The 14,602-nt window shown below is 40.6% G+C and overlaps 1 protein-coding gene across 4 annotated transcripts in view; it reads left to right on the top strand.

The window, feature by feature from the left end:
* The window catches only part of METTL14 (methyltransferase 14, N6-adenosine-methyltransferase non-catalytic subunit), a 19,765-nt gene extending 5,163 nt beyond the window's left edge, over window positions 1-14,602 (top strand). For all 4 annotated transcript variants that reach the window (XM_060278561.2, XM_060278562.2, XM_088660391.1 and 1 more), the window contains exons 6-11: window positions 1,071-1,161; window positions 2,529-2,670; window positions 2,792-2,884; window positions 5,501-5,617; window positions 11,236-11,446; window positions 13,045-14,602. In XM_060278561.2, the coding sequence (XP_060134544.1) occupies window positions 1,071-1,161; window positions 2,529-2,670; window positions 2,792-2,884; window positions 5,501-5,617; window positions 11,236-11,446; window positions 13,045-13,349 (959 nt within the window). In that variant the 3' untranslated portion in view covers window positions 13,350-14,602. The remainder of the gene's footprint in view (window positions 1-1,070; window positions 1,162-2,528; window positions 2,671-2,791; window positions 2,885-5,500; window positions 5,618-11,235; window positions 11,447-13,044) is intronic.

Below are 14,602 nucleotides of genomic sequence, written 5' to 3'. Positions count from 1 at the left end.
ATTCACTATTATGCTGAGAAAACAGGATATCAGATGTTTCCAGATCTGCCTGTGAGAGTAGTGTCAGCAAAATTAGTGGTCTTTGTGGAAGGTTTTATTAAATGGTGTTTAGATGTATACCAGTTTACTTATAGTACAGAGGGCGGGGTGGGAAAGAGGGTGGGAATCACTGCCTTTTCCTGTCTTGGCTGAATAATACTATCTCAAATATTTGTGATCTATCTTCCAAATGCAATTGTATTTCTTTTGCAGGAATTAATATATTTTAAAAGTTAGAATTCCGCTAAGTATGTAATACACAGAAATAATAAAAAAAGATTTCAGGCAGCCTTTTGCCTAAAAATAAAAATAGCAGCCTTCAACCAGACACCTGTAAAAAGACAATAAACACTTCTTGGCTTGGTTTCCATGTCACATCATTTAACCTATCAGCATTTATTGATGTTTTTAATTACATTTTTGTGGATATTGTAGTTGATTTTATTCTTGTATGTTGTATTCTGCTGTATTATGAAAATGTGGATTATCAGTTCATATAGAAATGAATGACATTTCTGGCAGGTTGCTTGGGGGATGGGAGTAGTCGGACATAATCAGAGTATATCCCTCTAACTGTGAGTGGGTTGGATTTTCCTGTGTCTAGTTGACATAGGGAGATCTCAGTGTCATCTCCACAGCTTCACACTGGCAGTGCCTGGTGGTTGCTGGCAGTGTTGACATGGTTGTTGGGGAAAGTAGCTGATGTTGCCTTTACAGAGCATTGTGTGTGTTTCCCTCCTGTTCTAGGCTGGATTAGTGCAGGGTATTCTGCTCCAAAAGATGTCATTTGTAATCTATTCAAATATTACATGCGATAGGGCACTGAAACTACTGGTGTTTGGTAAGGTTGGGTAGAAATTTGGGCTGTAACACAAAGTGATTCTATGCTTGACTAAGTTGTGGCATCTAGTTCAAGTTCCATGAAAGGGTTTGTGCCAGAGAATCTGTGTCAAGTTAAGCTTCTTCACTTGTGACCACCTGTTTATGAAAATGTAATTCTGTAGCATAAAAATGGCATGTTTTTCTTTTAGGCTTAGCAGACAGGTTTGAAGAATATCCAAAGCTTCGAGAGCTTATCAGACTGAAGGATGAACTAATATCTAAATCGAACACTCCCCCTATGTAAGTACATTAAATGAGCTAGGTTCTGTTCTTCAGACTGGCTTAACATTGGTTATTGTTAGACTGCTAACTAAACCCCTTTCAGCACTTGTTTAAGATTTGAATGTTCTATTTTTGGGTTGTATTTATGAAATAAGCAAGGTGAACTTCAAGGATTACTAGGGCTGATGGGAGTTGTAGTTCAGCAGCATCTGCAGAGCCAAAGGTCCCTCCACCCTGATCTAGAATGACATGAAAAGAGGATTAGACAAATGTATGGTGGATAACGCTCTCAGAGGTTGCTAGTCATGATGGAAGTATGCCTCTGAATACCAGTTGCTGGGAAAGTTGTGTTGGATCCTGCTTTTGGGCTTCCTGTAAGGGAAGGTTCAAATTACATGAAAAAGACTAACCTGCTAGGAAGAAATTTATGCAGTGGAATACACTGCCTCTTGAAGCAAGTACTTCTTCATTATAGGTTTTTAAGCAATCTGGAAGGTCACCTATCAGTGATGCTATAGCAGTGGGCTTCCTGCATCGACAGGGGAATTGGGCGGGGTGACCTCTGAGGTTCCATCCAACTCTCATGATTCTATCCAGTTACCCGTTTTGTTTGAACTGGTGGCTTAATTAGTGTGCTTAAATCAGATTTTCTCCAGGCCTATGTTGCTTATGAAAGCTTACCCCCAGATTATCTCTTCTGTTTGCACTATGAACCAATCGTGGTTTGAAACTGGTTAGTAAAATTGTGTCAAACAGGAGACTGTTACACCATATGAACCAGCTGTAGTAATAATCATTTTTATGATTGCTACAGTGGTTTTTAAAAAGCTACCTTGCTTGTAGGTCAATAGCTATCCAAGAAGAGGCCCTAGAAAATTCTTTGAAGAGAATTTTGGAGTAAAGTTGGACATCAGTCTTTTAAATAGAATTAAAGTTGTGCTGATTTAAAAACAACCACAGTGCTCTGAGACTAATTTTTCATCTACCTAGAAGTGCAATTTTGTAGCAACATTTGTAAAATTTAATAGAATAATGGTGGCCAGATCTGATTTCAGACATCAGTTTCTATATAATGAGGTGTCTGGTGGTCAACAACTGTTTTTGTGGTTTTCCAAATTTGAAGTGATTCACTCAAACCAAGAATATTATAATTTGTGCAGCTTCACCGTAGGAATTGGGTTCTCAGAGAGTGCGCATTACTTTTCATGTGTATAAATAAGATATTTACAGTCTGAAATGCCATTCCTCTGTACATATTTTGTTTATTCCATGAACATTGTGTGAGATATGTATCATTGTCAGTAACTGCTGAGAAATTTTCAACTTAACTGGAACATACTGCACTAATTCATCCAAGCAACTTTGTATTTTGTCTGTGTATATAGGTATTTACAAGCTGACTTGGAGGCTTTTGATATGCGTGAACTCAAGTTCAAGTTTGATGTGATTCTTTTGGAGCCACCTTTGGAAGAATACTACAGGGAGACTGGCATTACAGCTAATGAGAAGTGCTGGAATTGGGATGAAGTGAGTTTGCGTTTTGAAAAACCTTTACAGGATGAATGCTTGTTATATTTTTAGTTTTCCATGAGCCTGTTGTGTGTATTGCGCTATTTGCTTAAAATGTTATTTGTTCTGTCTTTTTTAGATTATGAAGCTAGATATAGAGGAGCTAGCTTCCCCGCGTTCTTTTGTCTTCCTTTGGTGTGGTTCTGGGGAGGGCCTTGATCTTGGCAGAATGGTAAGATCCTGCTCCAGTACACTGGGCCACATACCTTCTCAAACCTTATAGTATCACTTTGTTTCTGTTTCACTTTGTTTCTGTTTCTTGTCACTTTAAATGCAGAATAATTCTCTTACTATTTCCCTAGATAATGGGGTAAGGCAGATATGAAATCAATCAAATGTTAATCCTTATTTTCCAGATGGGCACCCATGAAAAATACCATACACTGTTTCAAGAGATCATATTTCTCTTTGTAGCTTTGGTTTCTCTTGCGTTCTTCAGCACTAGGGTGCCTTCTTTTGGCAGTTTGCCGTGCTTTCGATTGAAAGAGCCATGAGGGAACTGGTATCCTAAATATTCTTCTCATTAAACCAATAATTTATCTCCACTCCACTGCCTACCTTTGCTAACAGGGAGCTAGGTAAAGGTAAAGGGACCCCTGACCATTAGGTCCAGTCGTGACCTACTCTGGGGTTGCGCGCTCATCTCGCATTATTGGCTGAGGGAGCCGGCGTATAGCTTCCAGGTCATGTGGCCAGCATGACAAAGCCACTTCTGGCGAACCAGAGCAGCACACAGAAATGCCGTTTACCTTCCTGCTGGAGCGGTTCCTATTTATCTACTTGCATTTTGATGTGCTTTCGAACTGCTAGGTTGGCAGGAGCTGGGACCAAGCAACGGGAGCTCACCCCGTCACAGGGATTCGAACCGCCGACCTTCTGATCAGCAAGCCCTAGGCTCAGTGGTTTAACCACAGCGCCACCTGTGAACAGGGAGCTAGCATGTTCAATTTTATGCATGGTCTTTCAAAGAGTCTCTTGTTATAGTTTTCATTTATTGCAGTTTCAGGCAGCCATTCATTTCTTAGAATCACAGGGCAGTATACAAAAACAAACACTATTCCATACTCAATAACATTTCTAAAACAACATTAAAACCAACAGCATTCAAATATACAATCAGGTTAGCAGATCAACAGCAGACATAAAAATACAGATCACAGAACTTTACACTCCTACCCCAAAAGCCAAGGCAAAAAAATGCATCTCGCTCTGACCCTGGAATGTCATTTACTGTAGCAGAGAAGCATATCTCCAGTGGAAATGAGCTGCGCAGGCAGGGTGCCACCACAGAGAATGCTGTATTTTGTGTCACTGCACAACAAGCTTCCCTATGAGAAGGGACTTTCCTGAAGAGGTAAAAACCTAGGCCAGCAGATGTAGGGAGATGCGCTTCTCCAAGTTTGGGTCCCAGGTTATTTAAGGCTTTGCAAATTAAAGTAATACCTTGAATAGGGTTTTTTTAAAAATAGCAAATTGATGGTTGGTACACCATCAGGTTGGTACACCTGAAGAATCAGTATTGCATAATGGCTCTCGAAATGTCAGTATTGTATAATGACTCTTGCAGGGACAGTATGCATCAGCTGCAACTTCTGAATCATCCTTGAGGCTTGAGTGCATTAAAGTAGACTAACCGGGAACTTACCAGGGCACAGAGAACTGTGGCAGGCAGTCTCAGTCAAGGAAAGGCCACAGGTGGCAAATCATTTATAACTGGAAATGGACACTACTAGCCATTGCAGTCATCTGGACCTCAAGTGACAGAACTGGAGCAAGCAGTACCCACCCAGCTACATAACTGCTTTTTCAGCAAATACATCCATAATAGACCGTCCTCCTAATTCCTGGATGTGTGAACCACCCACCAACAGCTTCAGTTTATTGGCCCTTACACCCAGCCCATTACTGTGTCTATCAGTGGTTCAGCACCTGCACAGCCCTTTCCTGGTTCAGATAGTAGATAGAGAGAAGAGTTGGATATCATCAGCATACTGATGATATTAAAAGTACGCCTTCTCACAGTGAGAATTTATCACCCGCTGGTTCCACTCAGTCAGCCCTCTTTAGCGAGCTGTTGTCAGCCAAGAATGGCAAGGGTCAAGAGATGTGGTTGGCCACACCCCTTAAAGTACCTTGCCCTGGGCCACAACATCTAGCCATATAATCTTTCAAACCACTGTCAGAGGTTCTATCCCAGCTATGGCATCAACTGCCAAGCAAATGCAAGTATTGACAGCTTCATAGTTGTCATGGCAGCCATTGAAGTCCTGAGCTGGCCAAATTGGTGTACATGTTGAAATTCCCCAGCACAATTGACTGGAGGATTCCCAGCACCACATCTGAGACCTTGTCTGGCCATCTTCCCATGCTATACTTCCCTCTGTCAATATAGGTATCTGCCTACAATCATGAACAGGCTTTCAAGGGTTTATGCCCTTTTAAGCACAATGGGACTTGCTTCCAAGCAACCATGCATAGGGTTGCACAGTATGTATGCTTAGTGTCATGCCAATGCATCTCCACCATGGTAGCAAAAGTTTAAGCATACACTCCTTCACATGAAATGATGTGCTGCATAAATAAATATTTAGTAGAGTTGCTAGAATAACCACGGTGGAAATTTCAAAGTGGCTTTTGCTTTAACATTTGGAACTTGATCTGATTCTGAAAAATGTACAGGAGAGGAAGAAGCTTTTAGGCATGCCAGAAGTGAAATATATTATTCTACTTCTGTGTATTGTACAAAGTGATTGTCTAATTTTATTCCCCTTTTGTTGAAATGTTTCAGTGTTTGCGTAAATGGGGCTATAGAAGATGTGAAGACATCTGTTGGATTAAAACCAACAAAAACAATCCTGGGAAGACCAAGACTCTGGACCCTAAGGCTGTCTTTCAAAGAACAAAGGTACGTCTTTGTCTGAATTTCTTCATCTCCTCTTAATTTAGTAGTTCCACAAAAACCACCAGATGTTCTGTTGTTGTTGGTAGCTGTTGTAATTTTAAGAAAGGAGTTACAGAGCAGCTTACTTCTTTTGCTTTCAAATGTAAGTTTATCTGATAATGATTTTAGAAATTGGGTGACTAATTTTTAACATTTATGGACTCTTAGCTTCATCTGAGTAAACATTGAAATCCTCTCTTGTCTTCATCTAACAGCTTCATGAAGTTCTTTTTGGGAAACTTTTGAATGCTCTTATTCAGTCATTCTTATTGAAATGCAGATCAAATAGGATAAGGCGTCTTAGAAATACTTTACCCTTCTGTCACCCTTCAGGAGATGATGGAAGAGGGGGTAGAATGCCTTGTAAAGTTTCCTTTGTGCTAGTCTGTTGCTATAGATGAGAATGCAGTGTGATTGACTTTCATTTTGTCAACTATTAAGACTCCCAACATTGAAATGTAAATAAAATATATTGGTAGCAAGGGGTACTCTTCTGGTTTTCTCAAGAGCAGTTTGGGATTGCTATCACTACCCTACAATGCTAAATGCATTGTAGAACTGGAGCCACACCAGTTCCTTAAGACAACTGTGCTGTTTACTGGAGCAGATTTCTGGGATATTACTTTGTGTTTGATAGGATGTCGTTGAGAAGTGATAGAGTGGAAAAAATAAAAAAAATTCCTTCAGTAGCACCTTAAAGACCAACTAAGTTTTTATTTTGGTATGAGCTTTCGTGTGCATGCACACTTCTTCAGATACAGTGAAATGGAAGTTTCCAGGCACTTATGTAGAGAAGGGGTGGGGAGGGGTGGGGATGGGGAGGGGGGATCACTCAGAAGGGTGGTGGAAATGGGTGATTGACTGACTGATAGCTGTTGATGACTGCAAATGGTTTTGCATGAAAAAGCAAGGGTTGAGATGGCTGAAGATCGCTTATCATGTATAATGAGATAAGAACCCGATATCTCTGTTCAAACCAGGTCCCTCCATGGTTTTGAGCTTGGTGATAAGTTGCAATTCAGCAACTTCTCTTTCCAGTCTATTTCTGAAATTCTTTTGTAGTAAGACAGCTACTTTGAGATCTTGTATAGAATGTCCTGGGAGATTGAAGTGTTCTCCTACTGGTTTTTCTGTCTTCTGGTTCCTGATGTCAGATTTATGTCCATTTATCCTACGCCAAAGGATAAATGGACATAAATCTGACATCAGGAACCAGAAGACAGAAAAACCAGTAGGAGAACACTTCAATCTCCCAGGACATTCTATACAAGATCTCAAAGTAGCTGTCTTACTACAAAAGAATTTCAGAAATAGACTGGAAAGAGAAGTTGCTGAATTGCAACTTATCACCAAGCTCAAAACCATGGAGGGACCTGGTTTGAACAGAGATATCGGGTTCTTATCTCATTATACATGATAAGCGATCTTCAGCCATCTCAACCCTTGCTTTTTCATGCAAAACCATTTGCAGTCATCAACAGCTATCAGTCAGTCAATCACCCATTTCCACCACCCTTCTGAGTGATCCCCCCTCCCCATCCCCACCCCTCCCCACCCCTTCTCTACATAAGTGCCTGGAAACTTCCATTTCACTGTATCTGAAGAAGTGTGCATGCACACGAAAGCTCATACCAAAATAAAAACTTAGTTGGTCTTTAAGGTGCTACTGAAGGAATTTTTTTTATTTTACTTCGATCCAGACCAACACGGCTACCTACCTGTAACCAGAACTATGGAAAAAATAAGTTAGTGTAGAGTTACATTGTTTAAGACTTTCCATCCTTGGAAAAATGTCAGTAGGATTACCTGGAGAAGTTTTAAGATGTGCTTAGCAAAAGCCTGGTAGCTGCTTTCCCTGGATAAAAACAATGTTGTAAGGAAGCAATTGGAGAGTGGTTCAATATCCTCTCCTCTTAAATCCCCCTTTCTTGAGATTGCTGCTTTTCCTGAAGCAAGCAGTATCAGGAATTAGTTGCATATGTATGTAGTTTACTCTATGACATTTGTTTCTATTCGTTTCCCTAATGATAGCAGCATCAAGGAAACTGTCACTAAACAAATTTAAACAAATCTGTGTCTAACTCAATATTTGTAAAGCATTATTGATACACACAATACTTTATGTAAATTGAGATGGGCTCACTGCTGTGGTGGTTTGCTGTCTGTAAAGATGATACAGCGACTTGGAGAAGGACTGAAGGAAGAGAAGTGATTGAATGCATCTGTTTGCATATGTGTGCAATCTATTAAGGGCTTGAAAGTCTTCATAGCCCTTTCTCAAACAACAGTTTGTCTATTAGATTTCTTTGTGATGAATGACTAAGGTTATTTACAGCAGCTGCGAAGAGATTTGTTTAATTGTCTGCACAGGTTTCTCCAAAAAGGAGCCTACCAGCATTTCCTCACTTGTCTAGTTCGATCTGAAATGGTGGGTGGGAGGAGAACAGAGCCTAACTCCTCATGTTATACATTACATGCTGTGGTGAGGGAGTGGGGAGGACCACAAACATGTTGATCCTTAAGAAAAACTATGAAGTTCACTGTCAGGAATATGCTTCTTGTGGCTAAACAAAATGCACAAAACTTTGAACAAGCTTTTAAGTTATCCAGAACTCTTCATCAGGCTAGATGTTAAGCCAAGCTGGAGAGTAGGGTGGGTTGACTTGCTAAAGGATACCTGGTGACTAGTTATTATAGACCTTATATGGCATCTTACAAAGTAAGCTTCTTGAATTTGTCATATTTAATGGTATATTTAGCTTAAAACAGTTTTTGTTATCCCTGTGTGTGTCTTAAATTCTGTGGTCACTTACAAGTCTTGAAATACTCGTGAGAAATACACATGTTGAAAGTATGAGAAGTTCTAGTTCAGGCATCCCCAAACTTCGGCCCTCCAGATGTTTTGGACTACAATTCCCATCATCCCTGACCACTGGTCCTGTTAGCTAGGGATCATGGGAGTTGTAGGCCAAAACATCTGCAGGGCCGCAGTTTGGGGATGCCTGTTCTAGTTACAGGTAGGTAGCCGTGTTGGTCTGCCATAGTCAAAACAAAATTTAAAAAATCCTTCCAGTAGCACCTTAGAGACCAAGTAAGTTTGTTAATGGTATGAGCTTTCGTGTGCTCATTTTTTATTTTGTATGAGCAGTTGATTTATGTCTACAATGGACATTTACTTATATGCTGCTTTTATACAATGTTGACGGGTTCTTTCTCCCCGATTAGTGGCTTTAGTGTCCTTGGGTGCCTTGAGTATTGAGTACTGAAAGCTTTGTTGCTTTCAGTACTGAGGTAGAAGCACTAGCACTAGTTTAGGGAAGTTCCTAATCTGTTTAAACCTCAGTGCTGTTTTACCAGAGACAGTTACACTGAAGTTTTGAGAATTGCAGTACATGTCCAAGTGGCCATTTTTCTTTCTCTTTTTCAAAATGTGAACCCCTACAGCTTGCGCCAGAGATCTGGAAATGATTATTCATTCATGTCTGCAATTTTTTGAAAACCATCTGGTGACTTCAGTAAATCAGCATTTTATGATCTGGGGGAAACTGCCCATTTGGGTGGTGGTCTTCAAAACCAGATTAATCTGCAGAACCTTCAAGTAATATTACGTCAGTTATGTAGACTATCTCTGTGTGAACAGCCACTTGCATTCATCTTTAACATTAGAATAAAATAGGCATTGAGCATCATCGTCCATTTAATTGACACAGGGCAGTTCTTGGGGTTATCTAAATCAATTAGCACTGATTCCATAGCATACGGCACTGAACTTTGAATTTGTGGAAAGAAGCTGCATAAAACTGACACTGTTTAGTTTTGGGTTTTTTTTTGAAATTACCAGTATTTATTTTTGTCTATAATTGCAAATATCACTGCATAAAAATAATAAGTAACTGTGTAGAGCACAGAATTAATAGACACCTTGTTGATTAAATCCACAGCCTTAACACTAAGAGGACAGGGGTTAATCAAAGAGGAGCAAATCTGAGGACCCACATAGTTCACCTTATTAGGCAGTCAGCCAAAATTTCAGCTTGTTTCAGAGGGGTGTTATACTTAACTGTGAACGTATGGGGAAATCCCCCATCCCTTCTGCAAACTCCAGAGAGTATCTCTGTTGGGACACATGCTTGGGGGAGATGCAGATTCGTACAGAAGATCCCCAACCCCTACACCAGGCATAGGGAAACTTGGCCCTCCAGATGTTTTGGGACTACAACTCCCTAGCTAACAGGACCAGTGGTCAGGGATGATGGGAGTTGTAGTCCCAAAACACCTGGAGAGCCAAGTTTCCCTATGCCTGCTCTACACTCTGTCTGAGCTGAGAGCTGCTGAGGGAGCATTGCTGCTGCTGCTTCCTCCGTCTGCCCATCTCTGAAGCTCTCATCACCACAGCTGCCTCCTCCTTTCTCATCCTGTACCATAGGAGCCAACTCCTAGGGCCCAAGGTCCCTTTGCCCCCCCCCCTAAAATGTTTGAGGGGGCTGGAACCCCCAATGTTGATGCTTATTGCCATTGAAATGGTGTGTGTGCACTGCATCTTGTAGTTGATTGTGCTGGGCAGGGCTTACCTGGACCCCTTGATACTTTATCCAAGTTGACATCCCTGTCCTGTACCTTTCCAGTGCCAGTACTTCCTTATTTTAGATATTTTTTTCTGTGCTCTTCAGCCAACAGGACTGCTATAAAACTAGCACAACCAATCTATATGATCAATGAAAACACAGCTATTAAATCGCAGTTGAGAGCCGCATTGAAATTCACTGTAAGGCAAATACGTGCTGAGCATACAGGTCACCTGCAGCTCTTCTTCTGGGCACCACCAGTCAGTGCCCAGAACACAAGCCATCTCTGCTCTTTGTATAGTGCCTGCCTACTTCATTTGGTTTGGGCTGGAAGAGGCAGGTCAGTTCAGGTGGAGGGCAAAGCCATACTCTGAACACTGACTAGTGATAAGAGGTGCTGGGAAAGGTGGCAGCTTTGGTAACCACTTCAGGAGGGTTTATAAAATACGATTCTTCACTTGCTCAATCTTTTATCTTCCATAATGTGGGGCAGATTTAACCTTGCTATTCATAACATATTTCTGTTGTGCACTTTGCACACTTTTATAACAATCACTTCCACTTTAGAAACACTTTCTGAGAATAATGATTTTCATGCTTTTGATGCTCAATTTTAAAAATATTTCTGCGGCTAAGAAAGTAGAACTCCTCCATTCATTGTCTTGGTCTCTGGCTAGTTAGCTGGACCTTCAAAAGAAGTGGCATGCTGTGTTCTGTCTCCCATAATCAGTTGTATATACAGTCATACCTTGGTTTAAGTACGCCTCGGTTTGAGTATTTTCAGTTTAAGTACTCCGCGGACCTGTCTGGAACGGATTAATCCACTTTCCATTACATTCAATGGGAAAGTTTGCTTTAGGTCAAGTACGCTTCAGGTTAAGTACAGACTTCCAGAACCAATTGTGTTTGTAAACCGAGGTACCACTGTATGTGACATGTAGATTTGCAGGGTTTGCATTTTCTTGTGTGTGTCTGATATACTTCCAAAAACTTTCTCTTTGGTTTTGTTCTACCTAGGAACACTGCCTTATGGGCATTAAAGGAACAGTCCGCCGTAGTACTGATGGAGACTTTATCCATGCTAATGTCGACATAGATTTAATTATCACAGAAGAGCCCGAAATTGGCAATATAGAGAAACCAGTGGAAATATTTCACATCATTGAACATTTTTGCCTTGGAAGACGACGACTTCACCTCTTTGGCCGGGATAGCACAATCCGACCAGGTTAGTTTTGGTCTGATTCTGATACTTAATCATTATTTCAAAGTTTTTTCCAGAAGAGGTGGACCTTTCATAAAGATTAATAGTGTGCATGAGTGGGAGAAAGAAACTCTTTAGGGAGTAGTTACATTAATCTGTTGCAGCCAAATACAAAATCAACTTAGACTCCTAGACTAACTGATTCATTAGGGCATGAGCTTTCATAGGCAAGAGACTATTTTTTTCAATAAAGTGGACTGAGAACATGATGGGAACATAAATATTTCAGAGTTAAGGCATTCAGGGTGGGGGGGGGAATGAGAATGCAGGAACCTAAGTTCTGCTATCTGCAGTGTAAAATGTGAATTGAAGAATTATTTGTGCTGGGATCTTCAATGCACAAATGCTAATGAAGGAGAGATAATTGTTACGCAGATTCTTATTCTAACTTCTTTTTGAACATTCTTTTTCAAAGCCTAAGGTCAGAGAGAAAACAATAGTCAGCAAAACGGAAATGGTCCACTGTTTTCATGTATAGCTGGGTTGATCTTAGAAGAATTCAGATGTGGTGTATTCTGTCTTGGTGCAGAGGGCAGTGACTAGATTGAGTTTGAGAAAACATGTTCTCCCACAAGAGGAACTTATTAGCCCTTATATTCCTACCCTGATCCTAAACATTTGCATCAGAATAAATGCATCTCCTTTGATATCAGCAGACTGTCATGGTTTGCCATGTTGTGCTGACGCATAGGTTAGGGCTCCCCATTTCTACCCTTTGTTGAGATATTCCCCAGTTAAATAAGTGGGGATAAAACGAGAGAGGGAGGGCAATAACTAGAGCTACTGATGTCACCTTGAACTGAGCCAAAATTGAATTCCTTTTACAAAGAAATCATGCAACTTTTATGTGCAAAATTTCTCCACTTAAGTGCTGGAGCGAGTGAAGGATCTCCTCCCCAATGCTAGCTGAGTATCACAATGGTAAATAAAGTTTTCTGACAACGGTCAATAAAGTTTTCTGAAGAGAGGCATGTACGAATAAAGATTTGTGCATAGAATATCTTGTTTGGTTACTGCACTGTAGAGAGTCTCATTCTGGCTCGAGAATGTTGGATTTATAGGCTCTCCTCTCTCGAGTCATGGATCATGCATTTTCTAACAGTGATGGATGCATACTCCTTGAGTGCTCACTTTCTAAGCAGAACTGATGAAAGGATTCTAAAAACAAAGGAAAGAAAGTGTAAGAATACTGGCCAGTTAGTTTCTAAGGTGGCCAAGGAGCAAGCAATAATCAATCCCAAAAGTTTCTTCTGCAAATGTGGTGGTGCATTTTCCTGCCTCTCTTCTCTTTCCACCAAGCAGGTAATCTGACCTTCGTCTATGAGCCTCCCTAGCAGCACTTCAGCAATGGGAGTTGAGATTCTGCTTTTAGCATCTGATTGCCAAGCCTAGTAGGGAGGTTTTTGTGTGTGTTTGTGTGTGTATGTGTAACAATGGTTTCCTTCCACTCCTACAATATCTATAACTTGATGTAGTGTTACAGTAATCCAGTCTGGTGGTAACCAAGGCACCGAACTCTGTGCGCATCTCTCACTGCTTGCTACTTTTCTTTCTCCTCTTAGGCTGGCTAACTGTGGGACCCACACTCACAAACAGCAACTTCAATGCAGAAACATATACGTCCTATTTCACAGCTCCAAATTCCAACCTAACTGGCTGTACGGAAGAGATTGAGAGACTCAGACCTAAATCGCCGCCGCCAAAAGACCGAGGCGGTGGTGCACCGAGGGGTGGAGGAAGAGGCGGGACTTCAGCTGGCCGAGGAGAAAGGGGCAGAGAGAGAAACAGAACAAATTTTCGGGGGGAAAGGGGAGGGTTCCGGGGAGGACGGGGGGGTGCCCACCGGGGCGGCTTTCCTCCTCGTTGAACGTATCAAAGTCTCAATCTTGCCCTGCCTTAATACCACTGCTTTTCCTTTGTTTAAAGTCTTCTGCCGAGGTTGTACTTATTAGCGACTGAGTCCAGAATTTTAGTACCGACTATATTATTTCTTTTTTTATCTACATGCTGTTTGAGCCAGCCCAATTACAGCACATCAGTTTCCTTGATGGGCAACATCCAGTGCTTGTGACAGATCTCATTCACAAAAGTTGAAATCAAAGCAGAATCACCTCCCAGTGGTTTCAGTTGTGGTTTCAAGAGCTTTCAAGAGCTTAATGTTGATCTTGACTCATATGCTGAACAAAAATCCTTGCTTGCCCTCTCTAAACACTATTTATTCTCAGGCTAATGAAATGCAACTCTAGTTCCCATTGCAATACTAGAAAATTGGTGCTGATGTAAAACTGTTATCATATTTGGCATTTTATTTAACAACTTGTGTCAAATATGTTAATTTTACTTTTAAAAGGTGATTGACCTTGAGACTAATGATTCATAGGAAGCGCAGAGAACCTATTATCTGTATTCTGTTGATACCTCATATCCGTATGTCAACACATAGTCCATATATGTGTGTAATCAGGGAAGGATGCAAAGAGTGGTGGTGATGGCTGCCTTTTTTAAGAAAGAAAGTTAAAATCTTGATAATACCTATAATGATTTACCACATTCATTGGCTGAATTAGATTTAGATTTACTTGCAAAAGGCTCAAAACACTTAAGAATATGGTCCAACTAAACTGAAGCATTTTAGTGGAAGAAATTCAGGTATGCTGAATTTCCTGTTAAAGCTGTTGGGACTTCAGAAGGAGCCAGGCTGGATTGTGCTGTATGTATGTATAATACCAAAATGATAGGAAATTACTTCTAGAATACTGCTTGTAAATATGAACTCATTTGCTCTTTTATTGCAGCCCAGGTACTTTGATCCACATAAACAGCAGAGTGGGGGCTACAGGCTGTTCTCCCCTTCTCCCCCCCCCCCCAAAAAAATGATCATTTGATTTTTTTGTTTTTTTGTGGGTTTTTTTTTTTTTAAAAAAAACTGATGTTATGGATTGGTTGTGTATGATGAAATCTGATGAAATTTCAGCTCATCTTGTCAGGAATCCTCCAGACTAGAAGTTGTAAGGACTCAAAATTTCTTGTACTTTGGTTCCTGAAAGCCAGCTTTTAAATGTCTTTTTAAGTGATGGGGAATGTATTTTTACTATTTTTGATAAATGTATAGTTATTTTA

The sequence above is a fragment of the Zootoca vivipara genome, chromosome Z1 (assembly GCF_965207765.1).
Source record: "Zootoca vivipara chromosome Z1, rZooViv2.hap1.1, whole genome shotgun sequence".
NCBI classification, from domain to species: Eukaryota; Metazoa; Chordata; class Lepidosauria; order Squamata; family Lacertidae; genus Zootoca; species Zootoca vivipara.
The sequence above is the reverse complement of the archived record's forward strand: the minus strand, read 5'-3'. Positions and strand labels throughout refer to the sequence as shown.